The sequence below is a fragment of the Scardinius erythrophthalmus genome, assembly GCF_964197995.2.
Source record: "Scardinius erythrophthalmus genome assembly, chromosome: 1".
In the NCBI taxonomy this organism is placed as follows: domain Eukaryota; kingdom Metazoa; phylum Chordata; class Actinopteri; order Cypriniformes; family Leuciscidae; genus Scardinius; species Scardinius erythrophthalmus.
This window is the reverse complement of record NC_138221.1, coordinates 65075872-65095684: the sequence shown is the minus strand read 5'-3', so window position 1 is coordinate 65095684 and position 19813 is coordinate 65075872. Positions and strand designations below refer to the sequence as shown.

The 19813-nt window shown below is 35.8% G+C and overlaps 1 protein-coding gene across 1 annotated transcript in view; it reads left to right on the top strand.

Annotated features, from left to right (window-relative positions):
- LOC308696419 (5-hydroxytryptamine receptor 3A-like) overlaps positions 1-19813 on the top strand; it is a gene marked incomplete at its 3' end in the record, with an annotated part of 108621 nt that overhangs the window by 14183 nt on the left and 74625 nt on the right. Inside the window, exons 2-3 of the mRNA XM_081375154.1 lie at positions 14196-14401; positions 14485-14529. Of these exons, the coding sequence (XP_081231280.1) occupies positions 14196-14401; positions 14485-14529 (251 nt within the window). The remainder of the gene's footprint in view (positions 1-14195; positions 14402-14484; positions 14530-19813) is intronic.

Genomic DNA, 19813 nt, shown 5'->3' with positions numbered 1-19813 from the left:
ATCATCACTAAATTAATCACTTAATTATCTCATTAACTTTAACACCGCTTTAGTGTTACTTTAACTAGGGCTGGGCGATTTAAATCGCGATATTGTTATGCGCATCTCATCTGTAAAGCCGGTTCCTTGATTAGTAGTAAATCACCATCACCTGCTTTCAGATGGAGCGGCATTTACTACAAAGAGCCGTAGTTCACTGACAAGCTGAGCCAAATCGCACCAATATCGCGGACGTATCGCCAGCGATATTTAATGCGATATGGCTCAGCTTGTCAGTTAACTACGGCTCTTTGTACACAGCGAAACATCCAGTGTTTAATTAACACTCCAGGGAGTGTATGAGTCCACACTCAAGAGTGTTTAAGTTAATGAGATAACTAAGTGCTTAATTTAGTGATGATTGAGCATTATTGAAGACACCTGATGTTAACAAGTAGAATCGCTGAAGAAGAAAATCGCAAATTGTAAGTTACCATTATTGTGATGGGTAGTTGCTTTAGTTGGGTTCTGACCCTTTTATGTGTACTTTAAAATTTGATTGGCTGTTGTATTTGAGTTAAAACTGCCAGTTGAACAAAGAATTAAAAGTGATCTGATGGTGTTGGATAAATTAAGACAATCATCATTTGAACTTGATCACTGAAGTCATTAAAATCCTTCTTTCTGACTTTGATTTATGTTGTTGGTTACAGCATAACTGTGAATCTGAATAAATGGCTAGAATTTTTATGTAATTTAAAGGATTTCTTAAAAGATGTTTAAAAAAAATAATTCTTTTAGGCACACACAGATGTCAAGATTCAGTCTATGCATCTCAACAATGGTGAGGAGCAGATTATTCAATGAGGAAAAGTAAATTACATAGACAATTCAGATCATAATTTATTCATACCGCAATGCATGATGGGAGCCATTAATGAGTTGTGATTGGTGGCAGCCACTGCAACATGCTTTATTATTGTCACCATTGTTGAGATTCACAGGCTGATTATTGATGTCTGTGTTTTAAAAGAATATGTCTGAATGTCTTTTTGATCAGAACAATGTTTATTAAATTTGAATTATAAGTAAAGTACTGATAATCATAGGCTGAAGAATCACTAAACTGCTGCTAACAAGTTAAGCCAAACTATCTCAATATGTTTCCTTTTTTAGATCACAGCATGATTTATGTTAAAACGTAGCCAACACTATAAGATAACATTTTACTTTGTTCAGTTAACTGTTATAAAGCAATAACAGCAGACGAACAACAGTAAATATTAAAGTAAACATATAATGGTCTAGAGCCCAACTAAAGCAAACACCCATCACCTTAATGGTAACTTACAATTTGTGATTTGCTCCTTCATTGATTCTGCTTGTTATCATCAGGTGTCTTCAATAATGCTCAATCATCGCTAAATTAATCACTTAATTATTTCCTCAGCCCTAAATGCCGCTTCATCTGAAAGCAGGTGATGGCGATTTACTACTAATCAAGGAACCGGCTTTACTGACGAGATGCGCATAACAATATCGCGATTTAAATCGCCCAGCCCTAACTTTAACACTCTGTAGAGTGGGACCATATTTGCTCTGAGCAGTGTTGATTTAACACTGTGGAATTTACTGTGTAGTGAGAGTGAAACTTCTTGCCATAGAAACGTTTACTTCCTTGTAGGCGGGTTCTCTGTTAAAGTTCAAAACTATTGGATCTGCCCAGAGTCACTCATGATCTGCCATAGCCAATCGCTAACGTGTGGTCGTGACGTATGTCATGCGCCGAAACCGGCCGGAAACAACAAGTCCAAATGATCAGAGGATTATGTTTAGAATAAGATGTCTGTTAACGAGAGCTGCAGGTTTTGTTCATCGAATTTAAGAGTTCAAGGAACAATTGTAAATTCTAAATGTATATTTGACACTAAGGACAGTGATGTATCAGTCAACTGTCGAAGCTGGGTCTAATCATTAACAATACGCCGCTGCGGTCGTTTCGGATCTGCAGGAAATGCTGTACAGTGATCACCAGGCTACTGCGCGATACGGAAACAACTTTTCTGCCTCCTTCACTTGGTCCTCCATTAACTGTTAGTGCAACGAGGGGAGACGACATCAACTATCGGCTTTGCATGCCTTAGCTAACTCATTCACCACTAGAACTGCCATGGCAGTCATTTTGACCGTTTTGAATTTTATATCTGCAATAACTTTGTTGAAAAAATAAATACAATCCTGCTGGTACCTGACTTTTCCTAAAAGTGTCTGTATTTTCATTTAAAATGTTTTTCATATAAATTACACATAAGGCAAAAAACAAACAAATGAATATTTACCTATTTCGGCCATAAACGGTCATATTGACCGCACTGAATTTCGCGGTATTATTATACCAATATACGCAACAATAAAATGTGGTAAAAAATACACTATATTCAACAACAAATCATTTAAATGTAATGATATTCAGAACAGAACAAGAATGAAAAAATAACTAAAGCCAAAATGAAATGCTTTATAAACGAAAGTGAAAGTAAGCGGCGGTGGGCTCACGTAACTCTCTAATTAGAATCAAAATGTTTCAACATTTGCGATGTATTTGGATGCTAAACTATTCTTTATCATAGGCTTTGTACTTCACTCATTCCAATATCGACGGAAAAAATCATCCTCTCCACCCGGGGGGGGGGGGGGGGGGATGGGGGTCTGCGGGATGGGGGGCTTCTATGATATTACTACTAATCAAGGAACCGGCTTTACTGACGAGATGCGCATAACAATATCGCGATTTAAATCGCCCAGCCCTACAATAACTACGACTGACTTCCAGCCATTACACATTATTACACTTATTATTAACCAGTATGACTTTATTTCTGTCATACAGAAGTTGTTATTAAGATGTTTAATTGAAAATGTTTGTTTGACGTTACCATTATAGAGATCAGTGCTTGCTTTAGTTGGGATGCTGATGCTAAAACATTCGTCTTTCTTTTGCTGCTTGAGCTGTGTTTTTGCAAGTCACACTTGTGCGCACACAGTTTATGAATGATTGCGGTTGTAATGCTTATGATGACAAAATCATCATATTGCCTGTTCATTCACTATGGAATTAATTCTTATTCATTCAGAGTTTTATCCTCTGTCAAAAGTGTTACATTAGCACTACTGTGGAACAACAGCAATAAATTATTATGACTCATTTTTTTTAACACATCATGCTTAAACTAAAAAAAACAGAGCTACACTATGTTTTAGAAACACAGAGATATCACAATTTAGCACATTAATCTCAACAATGGTGGCAATATTTCTTTATTATTATTATTATTCATGCAGCAGTGCATGATGGGAGTTTTATATTATCCTGGAACCCAGCATGCATTGCGACATGAAACTTTTCATGAATATATACAGGAAAAATCTGAAAATCAGAGAGTCCAAGATGATTGTGATTTCATCACAAAAGAACAAAAACACCTCATCAACTTCCTCTTGACTTTTTCTTAGCATAACACATGCGCTTTATAAACTCACTGTTACAGCAGTCAGAGAGAGATGAATGGTAAGCAGTCAAGGGACAAGAGACCAACTAAAGCAAATACTGATCTCCATCATGGTGACAACAAATTTTATTATTAACTAAATCTCTGTTAATTCTCAACAAGAACTTTTGTACATGTACGAAAGAAATAATGTTAAACTGGTTTGTAAACTGGTTTCACACTCAGTGTTACTGGAAGTCAGTTGTAGTTCTTGTGTTTCTCTTTTTTCTGTTCTTGTTTCTCTGTCCTTCAGTGATTCTGCTTATCATGTGTTCATCAGTGTCTGAATTCACTCTCTTCTTTTCATTCACTGTCAAGGGGACTATATTAGTGAACTAATGTAGGGAATAGTGAATGAGGGTATAGGGTGTGATTGGGAAAACAGCCTCTGAGTGTCGATTTTGAGCACTGTTCATTTACAGTATATTCCTGTAGGCTAGTTTTGTTTTCTACGGTATATTACTGTTTTAATGGAAAATGGTATGATACTGTCTGAATTACGCCTTTTTTTACAGCAAGGGTTAACAGTGTAGGTGATATGCGTGATATATTCGACATGGGGAGAGAGTTGTGGAAGGCCTATACTTAATGTTAAACATAAATATATAGCAGCAAAGACAACGTCGGCAGTATTGACGGCAAAATAGGCTAATATTTCGTTCTGTGACAGGTGCAATATTTGAAAATCGATCATATTTTTTTTTAAATTACATTTATATCTGCATAAGTCAAAACTTAAACTTTCAAACATCAAAATGTCATTTATTAATATGTTTTCATGTCAAAATGACATACAAACATCTTTTCCTATTCTATTTTGCCTGGAAACGCTTTCAACACGCTTGCGTGATCGCGTGAAAAATAGGCGTCGGTTCTATTTCTAGCATGCACGCCGCGTTTTCTGCGCGGCTTGGGCGCTCGTGTCACGCAGGCAGTGTGCAAGCTCTAACCTGTTAACATGGGAGCCGAAATAAAAACGGACACGCCACGCAGCCAGTGTGTCGCCGGCCTCAACCTCCGCAGACAGTTTTTAATGTTTATCAGACAATAACTACTCAAGATTTTGCTTTAGTATAATTTTCGGGACAATTAGGGCCAGATTCGGGATTCGGGACAACAGTTTAGATTTCGGGACTGTCCCGAATTTTTCGGCAGAGGTGGAAAGTCCAGGGGTCAGAAAGTAAAAGTCCTGCCATATATTTACTCCACCCATGAACTCACACAGCAAAAACTCCAGTGTTAAATGAACTCTCCTGGGAGTTTATTTGGCTCCAGACTCAAGAGTGTTAAAGTTAATGAGATAAATTAGTGATTGATTGAGTGATGATTGAGCATTATTGAAGACACCAGATGTTAACAAGCAGAATCGCCAAAGGAGAAAATCTCTTTTTTCAAGTTGCCATTATGGTGATTAGCGTTTGCTTTAGTTGGGCTCTTGACACTTACACTGTTAACTTTAGATTTTATTTGGCTGATGTATCTGAGTTATAACTCTCAGATGAACAACAAGAAAAGCTGATCAGGTGGTGTTGGTTATGTTTTGACATAATCATCATTTGACCTGACTCACAAAACTCATTTAGAGAGTTAGGTGTGCCTTGTTGATTACAGGAGCCTGTGATTCTACAGTATACTATTTTCAGCATTTTCAATATAATCAAAAAGATATCTTAAAAGTTGTTCTGATCAAAAGACTTTAAAGAATGTATTGTATTTGGACACACAGACATCAATAATCAGCCTGTGATTCTCAACAATGGTGACAATAATAAAGCATGTTGCAGTGGCTGCCACCAATCACAACTCATTAATGGCTCCCATCATGCATTGCAGTATGAATAAATTATGATCTGAATTGTCTTAGTAATTTCCTTTTCCTAATTTAATATTCTTTTTGTCACCATTGTTGAGATTCATCCACTCATTCTTGATGTCTGTGTGTGCCTTAAAGAAAGATTTTATATATATATATATATATATCAGAACAACTTTTAAGAAATCATTTGGATTAAATTGAAAAATCTGGATCTTATTCCGTAGAATCACTGTAATGATCAATATACATTTAAGTCAGAGATTAGGCTCTAAATGAGTTCAGTGATTCAGATAAAACAATGATCATGTCAAAACATAACCAACACCACCTGATCAGCTTTTCTCTCTGTTCATCTGAGAGTTATAACTCAGATACATCAGCCAAATAAAATCTAAAGTTAACAGTGTAAGTGTCAAGAGCCCAACTAAAGCAAACGCTAATCACCATAATGGCAACTTGAAAAAAGAGATTTTCTCCTTTGGTGATTCTGCTTGTTAACATCTGGTGTCTTCAATAATGCTCAATCATCACTCAATCAATCACTAAATTATCTCATTAACTTTAACACTCTTGACTCTGGAGCCAAATAAACTCCAAGGAGAGTTCATTTAACACTGGAGTTTTTGCTGAGTGAGTTCATGGGTGGAGTAAATATATGGCAGGACTTTTACTTTCTGACCCCTGGACTTTCCACCTCTGTTTTTCGGGACGTCTGGTCACCCTACTCTCCACACGCATAAAATAGTACAAATTGTAGCTTACTAGTACTGAGAAACAGAGCAGTGGAATTTTTATATGTTAGGTTGACTATTTTATTATTTTATTATGGCTATAATGAACAGGCTGCAATGCTGGAATATGGTGTGTGTGTGTGTGTGTGTGTGTGTGTGTGTGTGTGTGTGTGTGTGTGTGTGTGTGTGTGTGTGTGTGTCGGCGGGCGCGATCAAACAGTGGAAACGAAAACATAGGCTACTTTTTTGTTCAGGGCATCTACGAATATTATTTATTTATAAATTATAATTAAACTTGTTTAAATGTACAGTTTGGTGTTGTTTTGTTTTTAAAAGACATCCTAATACAATAAATGCATTAATCTCTCAATTGGGGATTTATCATTAAAGATATAGAGTTTTGAATCTATCAAAATGACCGCTTGCGGCAGTTCTAGTAGTTATGGAATTCTGGCACTTCTAGTGCTAGCGGAGTGAGCTGGAAAATCAAACTTTTCCCGAACCCGGTGGGGAGGAGGGCCTGGGCCAGAACATCATGGCCACCAACAAAACTTAGCAAACATTGTTCTTGCTCTGGCTTTAACTTCTGTATATACGGCAGTTTTGCAACAACGGACCGAATAGCTTTTCACACGTCTTTCTCCGCTGCCATTACTGAACTCCAACTCAAACTGACGCACTACATCAACGTCATCGTTCTCAGACACTCCCTCTGTTCGCTGATTGGTCCTACAAAAAATTGGTTTCTGGAAACCTAAGAATATACAGCAGTCCCAGACATAGTACTGAAGGAAAATGAAATTGAGCGGAAGTACGTAGGAGGGCGGAGCCAGGCTATATCTGACCCATATCAGAGCCCGTCTACGGAGAGCCTGCCCACTCCCTATTAAGTCCTATTGTACCGAATTTTGGTTGTAGTACCACCAGAGTTCCACTGGGGGCGCTCGCCATGAGTGCAAAATGAATGGGAGTCTATGGGAGTAGGGTCTGCCTGCAGAGCCGGAGGCTGCATTTTCAGGACCCCACTTTTAGGACCGCATTTCTAGGACCCTAGGTTTTTAGTGACAGCGCCACCTACCGAATTAGAGGACCAGCGAAGATGGATGACAATCAGAGTGTGAGTATCAAATGCGAATACATTTTTACAATTGCGATGCATTTAATTGGAAAGTTAACGTAGCAAACGTGATGGTGATTTGCTAAATAAATAGTCTTGAATGCATAGCCATAGTATTTAGCCTCTAATGCTTGAAAATGAATTGTTAGCACGTTCATTTAACGGAACTGTTGCGTGATAAGCCTGTGTTGACTTATTGACAGCACAATAAAACTGTAGCATGTTCGTTCTGAAAGCTTGTTAATTACTCATTGTTCTTCCATTTTAATTCAGTTAAAATAATCTTAATGTTTTCACTGTCACGTGCTCACAGTCAGCCTGTTTAACGTTACCCACAATACATGTTATGTGTAGTATGCGTCTACATGCGTCTCTTCATTTTGACATGGTTTTATAATGTGTGCTTTAAATATTATATACATATGTAAATGTGTGTGTGTGTGTATATATATATATATATGGTCAGAAAAAAAGTCGTGTCAATGTTATTTCTATTCAGATTTCTCAATTGAGATGGGCTTTATTGACATGAGTGTTTCTAGAACCTTTGTTCCCACAACATCAAAACCTTTTTTTTTTTTCAAATCTTTGAACAGTATGCAATAATAGTATTATGAACATTAATTGATATGTGTGCACTGTTTGGTAACTAAGAAAAAAAAATTAAAGAGTAGAACATGTTCAACTAAATGTTCCTTATTTAATTCACTTCTCTTTCTCCCTCTCTCTCTCTTAGGAGTCAGTGATGATGTTGTCCATGAAGTTCTGTTTGTGGTCCACATCATGAACAAATTTGTTTTTGTGTGTGTTCAAGTTCAGTTATTATATATTATTTTGCAAAATATTTTGTGTGTGCAAGTTCAGTTGTTATATATTATTTTGTAAAATATTTAGTGTGTTCAAGTTGAGGTGTGATATATATTATTTTGTAAAATATACACAATCTACCCCCAGAGTCATCCTTGTCTTCCCTCTATACTTGAAAATGTGGTCGATCTAGTGACTGAAAAGACTATAACATGATTCCTTGTTTAATTTACTTGAGTTATTATATTATGCTAGACCCAATAATTTCTCAACATTCCTAGGAACCAGGTTTAATTGCAATAAATAAAGTAGTATTTGGGTGTAATAAAACTGTAAAACTCTAATGTAGTTAAAACTGGGTGGGTGGAAATACTGCCTGGCACAACTAGGGTCCTGGAAATGCGTTCCTGAGACTGCGGTTCTCCGAGTCGGTAGGTGGCGCTGTCACAAAAAACTAGGGGTCCTAGAAATGCGGTCCTAGAAGTGGGGTCCTGAAAATGCAGCCTCCGGCTCTGCAGGCAGATAATATTGGTCTATGGGGCTACACGGCTAAATTGGTCTCTTTCACCCGATTGCCGTTGAGAAATCTCAGATCTGATTGTAGATTTTGCAAGTTCAACATGGGTTTTAGGTCGAAAGTTGAATGAACGAGTACTTATGTCGTTTTGATTTCTTGGTTGAGTTGTTGTTGCCCATAACACGCTAGCATTCTGCTAATGACGTCAGCATTCTGACGTCATTGACATTTTGAAAGACTTTTTAAAGCAAATAAGTGACTCTAAAAAATCTAACACCCAGCAATGTGTAATTTCTTTGCATCTCCTTTTGAATACAACATTCAGATTACTACACTGAAAAAAATTATTCATTGACTTAGTTGAATTTGCTAAAAAAATTATGTTAATTGGTTCCACATAATTAATTTTAGCTACATTTAAACAAATGCATTATGTTGAACAAGTTCAGCTTAATGCATTAGTTAAAATGTAGCTAAAATCAATTGTGTGGAACCACTTACGATAAAAACATTTAGTAAATTCAATGAATTTACTGAAATCATTGAATTTACTAAAAAAATTATCGTAAGTGGTTCCACACAATTGATTTTAGCTACATTTAAACAAATGCATTAAGCTGAACTTAGTTCAACGTAATGCATTTGTTTAAATGTAGCTAAAATCAATTATGTGGATCCAATTAACATTTTTTTTTTAGTAAATTCAACTAGTCAATGAATCATTTTTTTCAGTGTAGACAAAAAATTATATCCTGAGAAAAGTGGATTTTGAGGGGTATACCGCCATTGACCTCCATTCATTCTGCACTCGTCCTGTGAGCGCCCTCATATGGAGCCAGAGTGGAACTGCAACCAGTTCAGAAGCCGGAAGTCTAGTGAGAGTGAAACTTCTCGCCATATTAGACATTCTCTGCCCATATACACTGTTAGACCTTACCAGGTTTTTACAGTAAAATACTGGAAACACTGTTGCCAGTAATTTACTGTTAATTGTACAGTTCTTTACTGTAATCTACAGTATGTTACTGTAAAAACTAAATTAAAACTCGTTAACTAATTACACTTGCAGAAACCGACTGCCTTAAATTGACCAACTGTCATTTAAATGTATTAACTAAAATGTATAACGCACAAATAATGTGAGCAAAATATTACTGTGAGCTTTTTTCATTTGAGACCACTAAAAAACTATTGTACATAAAAAGATTTCCAGTGGACCAGCAACTACAAAGGCACCACCTATTAAATACAGCAACATACAGCATATCATGAATGTATGTAGATCTTCTCCTGGACTGAAGCACAGGCTCTACTCTTCTGCACAATGGTTGTGCAAAAAAAGCAACAAAAAAAAAAAAAAAAAAAAAAAAAAAAAGATTTTACAGTAAACTAATGGCAACAGTGTTACCAGTATAAACCTGTTTTATAACTTACAGTTTATTACTGTTAAAATACATTTCATGGGTGTGTCTTTTTATCTTACACTGTTAACTCTTTCAACCCCACAGGGAAATCCACACTACAAAGAGTGAAAGTAACATTGACAGTGTTACAGTGAGATAATTAAGTGAATATGTAAGTGATTGTTGAGCATTAGTGATGAACACCTGTTAACAAGCAGAATCCCTGAAGGAAAGAGGAACACACGAACAGAAAATAGAGAAACACAAGAACTACAACTGACTTCCAGCCATTACACATTTTTACACTTATTATTAACTAACCAGGGGTGCGTTTCCCGAAAGAATCGTTGGCCAACTATAGACGCAAGTTCATCGCAATGTCCATTGAACTCTATTGGTAACGAGGGAACTTGCGACCATAGTTGGCTAACAATACTTTTGGGAAACGCACCCCAGTATGACTTTATTTCTGTCAGACATCTACAGAAGTTGTTATTGAGATGTTTAATTGAAAATGTTTGGTTTGAAGTTACCATTATAGAGATCAGTGCTGGCTTTAGTTGGGATGCTGACCCTTGACTTTTTAACATTAGTTTTTTCACTGTCTGATTGAACTGTGTGTACACACACGGTTTGTGAATGATTGCAGCTATATTGATTATGATGAAAAAAAAAATCATTGTTTAGTCCAGTGGTTCCCAACCCTGCTCCTGGAGGACCCCCAACACTGCATGTTTTCTTTGTCTCCCTAATCAAACACACTTGATTCAACTCATCAGCTCATTAACCCATGTGATAATGAGCTGATGAGTTGAATCAGGTGTGTTTGATTAGTGAGACAAAGAAAACATGCAGTGTTGGGGGTCCTCCAGGAGCAGGGTTGGGAACCACTGGTTTAGTCTGTTCATTCAAAAAATCTCTTTCAGTTTTTAATTCTGTATCAAAAGTGTTATATTAGCACCACTGTGAAACTATAGAAATAAGTTACAATTGTTTTTAACACATCATGCACAGCCTAAAAAAGAAACAGAACTACACTGTCTAGTAGAAACACAGAGATATAAAAAATCTGCATATGTCTCTCATCAATGGTGGCAATAATTTATTTTTATTTATTTATTCATGCAGCAGTGCATGCTGGGACTTTTATACTATCCTGGAACCCAGCATGCATTGCAACATGGGACTTTTGATTGTCACCATTGTTGAGATTCATGTGCTGATTGTTGATATCTGTTTGTGTCTAAGACAAGCAGGGGTTCAAAATGTTTTAAAGCACCATATTATTTCAATATTCTTCAGAATAACTAATTACAGAAACGTTGCTTTATTTCGTGTTATAGACTAACAGATATGATTAATATGAAATATCCAAAAACTCAAAGCTTTAACACTGGTTAAGATCAGAGAATCATACTTGTCCAGGATGATTATATAATCATCACAACAGTCATAAAAACCTTATTATCTTTCTCTTTACTTTTTTTTTGAACAGACAATATGATGATTTTGTCATCATAAGCATTACAACCGCAATCACTCATAAACTGTGTGCGCACAAGTGTGACTTGCAAAAACACAGCTCAAGCAGCAAAAGAAACACTAATGTTTTAGCATCAGCATCCCAACTAAAGCAAGCACTGATCTCTATAATGGTAACTTCAAACCAAACTTTTTCAATAACAACTTCTGTATAACAGAAATAAAGTAATACTGGTTAATAATAAGTGTAATAATGTATAATGCCTGGAAGTCAGTCGTAGTTATTGTGTTTCTCTATTTTCTGTTCTTGTGTTTCTCTTTTCTTCAGTGATTCTGTTTGTTAACAGCAGGTGTTCATCACTAATGCTCAACAATCACTTACATATTCTCTTAATTATCTCACTGTAACACTGTCTCAATGTAACTTTTTACTCTTTGTAGTGTGAATATCCCTGTGGGGTTGAAAGGGTTAACAGTGTAATATAAAAAGACACACCCACAAAATGTATTTTAACAGTAATAAACTGTAAGTTATACAACAGGTTTATACTGTAACACTGTTGCCAGTAGTTTACTGTAAAATCTTGTTTTTTGGGTCACCATTGTGCAGAAGAGTAGAGCCTGTGCTTCAGTCCAGGAGAAGATCTACAAACATTGATGATTTGCTGCATGTTGCTTTATTTAACAGGTGGTGACTGTGTAGTTGCTGGTCCAGTGAAAATCTTTTTATGTACAATAGTTTTTTTAGTGGTCTCAAATGAAAGAAGTTCACAGTAATACTTTGCTCACATTATTAATGCATTATACATTTTAGTTAATACATTTAACTGATAGTTGGTCAATTTAAGGCAGTCGGTTTCTGAAAGTGTAATTAGTTCATTTGAATTACAATTTAGTGCATTTTTACAGAAACAAAATAGACTACACTAAAGAACTGTACAATTAACAGTATTTTTCTGGCAACAGTGTTGCCAGTATTTTACTGTAAAAAAAAACGGTAAGGTCTAACAGTGTATATGCTGGCAACACTGTTGCCAGTAGTTTACTGTAAAATGTATTTTTTGGGTCACCGTTGTGCAGAATAGTAGAGCCTGTGCTTCAGTCCAGGAGAAGATCTACAAACAAAGATGATACGCTGTGTGTTGTTTTATTTAATAACTGGTGACTGTGTAGTTGTTGGTCCAGTAGAAATCTCTTTGTGTACAATAGTTTTTTAGTGGTCTCAAGTAAAATAATTTCACAGTAATACTTTGCTCACGTTATTTGTGCATTATAAATTTTAGTTACATTTAAATGACAGTTGGTCAATTTAAGGCAGTCGGTTTCTGCAAGTGAAATCAGTAAACTCAAGTTTTAATTTAGTGCATTTTTACAGAAACATGCAGTAGATTACAGTAAAGAACTCTACAATTATTTAAAAAACAACAACCTGGTAAGGTATAACAGTGTAGGCAATGTTGAATATATGTTAAAACAGTATAAATTACGCGCATATGTCATGTATAACGTTACCTGCATGTGGTTGTGTGTATAACGTTACCTGTGATTGTGTGGAGTATCTTACAAAGGTTTACGGGAAATTAAAAGTTAATAATCCTCATAAACTTTGATTTTTTAAAAGTTTTCCTCAATTATTTCTACTCAATTTTATTTGTTAACACACAGTGAAACTCATAATTGTACCTACATGAACCACTAAGCCACTACCGCCCCAGGTAAGCACACGAAATTCATGAGTTAAAAATCAAATTTGCTTAAGCATGAGTTGAAAAAGAAAGCTGATGATCAGCGTCATGGTACCAACAAAGCTGGATTGGAGTTTTTGATTTGGTTTTGGTTTTGTCAACTCTAAACTGATCCTGTAACCCTGAGTTTGTTCAACTCTGAACATCACAAAACAAGCTACTAAAAAGTCACACAAAAAACAGCAAAAAGAAGAAATTACTAAGACAATTTAGCTTATAATTTATTCATGCCGCAATGCATGCTGGGACCCATGGATGAGTTTTGATTGGTGCACCCAGAATGCACAGCAAATACTTTCTGGTCACCGTTGTTGAGATTCATATGCTGATTTATTGATATCTGTGTATGTCCAATTACTAAGACAAGTTGAATATTTATCTAATTATCAGTAATCTTTAAATCATCTCACTTTAAATTGATAACGATAGAACTTTTGCTGAAGTGTTACAGGGCTGCTGAAACTAATAAGGAAAATCTAACTTAAAAACTCAGGTCACAAGATGATGATTATGTCAAAACAAATAACAACAACTTATCTTGTTTTCTCTTGGCTCGTCTGGCTATTATAACTTAGTTACAACATAGTGGTGGAAATTTAGTTTTTTTTTTCCAAGAGATTTGTTTATTTTCAGTTCGTTCACCAAAATGATTTGCTTAGATTTGTTCACTGATTTGTTCAGTGACCATTTCTTCATATTACATAAATACGCCAGCAGGTGGCATAAAAGAGTGTTTTATGTGTTTTATGAGTCAATTAATGAATTTACTTGTTACAAAAAAAATTATTAGACTTTAGTAAAATGTGTGCCTAATCTACTATATAATAAAAAAAAGGACACTTATGTACACTGAGGGGTATTAATTTAACACTGGGATTTTTGCTGTGTAGATAATAATTTATATTTTAAACTGGGAAGTTAAACTTACAAGATGTTTTTATTGTAGAGACATGGAATGTAGAAAAAACGAATGTTTAAACATGAAATTCTTTTTCACTGTGTGCTTGGAGAATATACTCAGCTGTGTTACTGAATGTCTCATATGCACAGGACAGGAGTCTGATGCTGAAAACTGCAGCAAACCAGAAACAGCTCAAGCTAAAAAGAGACTTTTTGATCGTCTCAGCTTGAATGAGGATACCTCTAAGAATACTAGAATGTCGCCCTTGACATTCCACGATGACCCTGAAGACGTCAAATACTTCGACCCTGCCATCATTTCTGTGGACCTATATGTGACCTCCATCACAAATGTGGTATGTGTCCAGCATGATTCAGGTCATTATGGGATATCAAGCAGTTGTAGTGTCATCTCACTGCACTTCTTTTTTATCTACAGAATGAAAAAGCCCAGAGCATCTCGACACTGGTCAAAATGATAACTGTAAGTGTTTTAAAAACCTATTTCATTCATATCTCACAACGTGTTACTCAATTTACAGAATTTTGTGATAGAGGTTTCATTTGATTTTCAAGCATACACAGTAAATTCCCTGGTGTTGAATTAAAGCTGCAGTCGGGAATTTTTTATTTTTATCATATTCAAGGGCTGGGCGATATATCGCACGAAATTGTTATGCGCATTTCGTCAGTAAAGCCGTTTCCTTGATTAGTAGTAAATCGCCATCACCTGCTTTCAGATGGAGCGGCATTTACTACAAAGAGCTGTAGTTAACTGACAAGCTGAGCCATATCGCATTAATATCGTGGACGTATCGCCAGCGATAGGCTAATTAATGCGATATGGCTCAGCTTGTCAGTTAACTACGGCTCTTTGTACACAGCAAAAACTCCAGTGTTAATTTAACACTCCTGGGAGTAGGGCTGGGCGATTTAAATCGCGATATTGTTATGCGCATCTCATCAGTAAAGCCGGTTCCTTGATTAGTAGTAAATCACCATCACCTGCTTTCAGATGAAGCGGCATTTACTACAAAGAGCCGTAGTTAACTGACAAGCTGAGCCATATCGCATTAATATCGCGGACGTATCGCCAGCGATATTTAATGCGATATGGCTCAGCTTGTCAGTTAACTACGGCTCGTTGTACACAGCAAAAACTTAAGTGTTGAAATGAAAAGTGTTAAATGAACACTCCTGGGAGTGTATGAGTCCACACTCAAGAGTGTTGAAGTTAATGAGATTATTAAGTGATTAATTTAGTGATGATTGAACATTATTGAAGACACCTGATGTTAACAAGTAGAATCGCTGAAGGAGAAAATCGCAAATTGTAAGTTACCATTATTGTGATGGGTAGTTGCTTTAGTTGGGCTCTGACCCTTTTATGTGTACTTTAGATTTTGTTTGGCGGTTGTATCTGAGTTAAAATTGCCAGTTGAACAAAGAATAAAAAGTGATCTGATGGTGTTGATTTAATTATGACAATCATTATTTGAACTTGATCACTGAACTCATTATAATCCGTCTTTCTAACTTCGATTTATGTTGTTGGTTATAGCATAACTGTGAATCTGAATAAATGGCCAGAGTTTATGATATAATATAAAGGATTTCTTAAAAGTTGTTTTAAAAAAAAAAATCATTCTTTTAGGCAGACACAGATGTCAAGATTCAGTCTATGCATCTCAACAATGGTGAGGAGCAGAATATTCAATGAGGAAAAGTAAATTACATAGACAATTCAGATCTTAATTTATTCATACCGCAATGCATGATGGGAGCCATTAATGAGTTGTGATTGGTGGCAGCCATTGCAACATGCTTTATTATTGCCACAATTGTTGAGATTCACAGGCTGATTATTGATGTCTGTGTTTTAAATGAATATGTCTGAATGTCTTTTTGATCAGAACAATGTTTATTAAATATTTTGAATTATAAGTAAAGTACTGATAATCATAGGCTGAAGATTCACTAAGCCGCTGCTAACAAGTTAAACCAAACTATCTTAATATGTTTCCTTTTTCAGATCACAGCGTGATTATGTCAAAACATGACCAACACTATAATATAACATTTTACTTTGTTCATTTAACTGTTATTAATCAATAACAGCAGACAAACAACAGTAAATATTAGAGTAAACATATAATGGTCTAGAGCCCAACTAAAGCAAACACCCTTCACCTTAATGGTAACTTACAATTTGTGCTTTTCTTCTTCAGTGATTCTGCTTGTTAACATCAGGTGTCTTCAATAATGCTCAATCATCACTAAATTAATCACTTAATTATCTCCTCAGCCCTAAATGCCGCTTCATCTGAAAGCAGGTGATGGTGATTTACTACTAATCAAGGAACTGGCTTTACTGACGAGATGCGCATAACAATATCGCGATTTAAATCGCCCAGCCCTACCTGGGAGTGTATGAGTCCACACTCAAGAGTGTTTAAGTTAATGAGATAATTAAGTGATTAATTTAGTGATGATTGATCATTATTGAAGACACCTGATGTTAACAAGCAGAATCACTGAAGGAGAAAATCTCAAATTGTAAGCCACCGTTATATGGTGATGGATGTTTGCATTAGTTGGGCTCTTGACCCTTGTATGTTCACTTTAGATTTTGTTTGGCTGTTGTATCTGAGTTATAACTGCCAGATGAACAAAGAAAAAAAGTGATCTCATGGTGTTGGTTATATTATGACAATCATCATTTGAACTTGATCACTGAACTCATTAAGATCCTTCTTTCTGACGTAGATTTATGCTGTTGATTACAGCATAACTGTAATTCTGCGTAAATGCCCAGAATTTTTTATATAATACAAAAGATTTCTTAAAAGTTGTATAAAAAAAATACTTTTGTGCACACACAGACATCAAGATTCAGTCTATGCATCTCAACAATGGTGACGAGCAGAATATTCAATTAGGAAAAGTAAATTACATAGACAATTCAGATCATAATTTATTCATACCGCAATGCATGATGGGAGCCATTAATGAGTTGTGATTGGTGGCAGCCACTGCAACATGCTTTATTACCGTCACCATTGTTGAGATTCACAGGCTGATTACAATATGTATCTTTTTTGCTTTAAAAATAGCAAAAATCACTATATCTATGTTATATATATTTTTTAGTTGTGTACTTACATTATCCCGACTGTTTCCAACAACTTTCAAACCAGGAGAAATTTTAATTTAATTCGAAGACACGGACCGTTTTTTTATTTCCGTTTTGTCGCCGTCAATGGCGTCATATCCGCGTTGTCCCTGGTTTCCGCTCGTGCTGCCATGGTAACCAGAGCTATGAACCAGAGCTGTCTGATAGTAACCAAAGCGACTGACGTGGACTATGTAGTTCGCAATGTCTATCTGCACGCTGTTGTTGTTTCGTTCAAACATTATTGACCATGGCAAGCAGACTTTAGATAAAAAAGGAGATCTAAAACGAGAATCAATGTCAGCGCGGTGTTTTCGAGATGCCGAGAGCTCCCATAGACAGTATATAAACGAGAGCTCCACGACCGAGACTTCGACCGCTCCTACATGTACTTTATTAAACAGGTGAGCACATTTACATAAAACTAATCAATGTTATATAGTTCAACAATGATAAAATGTTAGAATATGACATGTTGTGCATGTTCTGTATGTTATTCTAAAGTTGATCAAGCTTACTGCTATTCTCTAACAGACTGACACATACATTAACACATTTAAATGCATTTAAGTCGCGTGTGGAGCTGATAGCTGTCTCTTAGCAGTCCCGAACTCGTCATTTTAGTTAATACATTTAAATGACAATTGACCATTGAGAATGGGAATGTCAGATAGGCTAGTTGATGACATGGTAAGTAAGTTTGTGAATATTTTGAATAAAAACGAAAAAGCGAAATAAAAGCGACACATCTGTCATACGTATTATTGTGACTGCGGTGTATCGCGTAACGGGTCGCCCTTGGAAACAATTAAAGGGAACGTTCGCCTTGAAAAAACTCACTCTGGGGGTGGGTGGTGGGGGTGTCAGTTAGAATATTTTAAACTTACGTGTGAAAGGTTTAAAGAAAAGATCGAAAATAAATATTTGTGTGTGCTGTAAAGTGGTTAGAAAAAAATTAAATCGGAATCGGCTAAAATCGGAATCGGCAGGTCAAACTCAATGAAAAATCGGAAATCGGAATTGGCCTAGAAAATTGTAATCGGTGCATCTCTACTGCCGATCTCTACTGCCGAAGACAAAACGTGAAAAAAGTGTAATAGAGGTTACAAACAGTTGTTCAGTCAATAGTACATTGTACAAAAATAAATCAAAATACAACTAGACAGTATTCAGTGGATCAATAGTAAAAACATTTTTACACAATAGTAAAAACAAGATATTTTAAACTGTAAAGTGCAATATGCATTAGGCCTAATTGACAAATAACAAAAAATAAATAAAAAAAATAAAAAGGTAAATAATTGCACTTTTTTGCACAGGGGAGAAAATGATAATGCTAACATGAACAATGATGTGACAATAGGTTAGTTATCAATCGTTTGAAAATGGATAACGGTACAATTGATTCAAGCCTTAGAGATTTTTGCAGTTCGTTCCAATCGTTAGCTGCAGAAAACTGAAAAGAAAAACGGCCAAAGGAAGTACGGACATTGGTAGTAGTTAATGAGATAAACCTACTTGATCGCAGATTGTGAGAGGGAGAAACTACCGAAATTAGGTTTCTCAAGTAGGTAGGGCCTTTGCCTAGGATAATTTTATAGATGAAATAGAACCAGTGTCTTTGTCGTCGGATGTGAAGGGAAGGCCAGCCAATGAGTGTGTAGAGATTACAATGATGAGTGCTAAATGGAGCGTTGGTGGCAAAGCTTATAGCACTGGGATATAATACATCTAGCTTTCTAAGAAGAGTGTTAGAAGCGGATTTGTAGACTACATCACCAAAGTCTAAGATGGGAAGGATGGTCATTTTCACAAGAGCATGTTTAGCGGGAATAGTGAAAGAGGCCCTGTTACGAAAAAGGAAGACAATCCTGGATTTTATTTTAGATTGGAGTTTGTTAATGTGGGTATGGAAAGAGAGTGAAGAATCTAACCAAATACCAAGGTATTTATAAGTGTCAACAATTTCCAGTACAAACCCGTCCAGAGTGGAATTTTCTTTTGTATAGGAAGGTGCAGAAAGAGATCGATTGAAGATCATACATTTGGTTTTACTAGAATTTAAAATTAGTTGGAGACTGCGAAATGAATGTTGTATGCTATTAAAGCTTGATTGAAGGTTGTCTAACACAATATTCATAGATGGGCCGAAGGTGTAGAGAATAGCATCGTCTGTGTATTTTAAGTGCTGTGAGAAAAAGCTATAAATCTACACCTCGAACATCCTCACACGCAATAGAGCCTATTTGCCGGAACTCCTTCTTTATGTGGACAGATGTGACGTAAAGACGCAAAGCTCGAATTTCCCGCTGGATGGTTATGTTTTTATTAATTATTATTAGCCTATTATTTCGGATAAGTTTTAACATAAAAAAGTTATAGACTCCAGCTTTAAAGCAGCCAGAGAATAACTGATATTATAAAGTCAAGGGTCAAGATCCCAACTAAAGCAAATACTGATCTTTATCATGGTGATAATAACTTTATTATTTTCAATAAAACTTTTTGAGCGCTGTTAATTCACAGTATATTCCTGTAGGCTATTTTAGTTTTTTTTTTACGGTATATTACTGTTTTAATGGAAAATGGTATAATA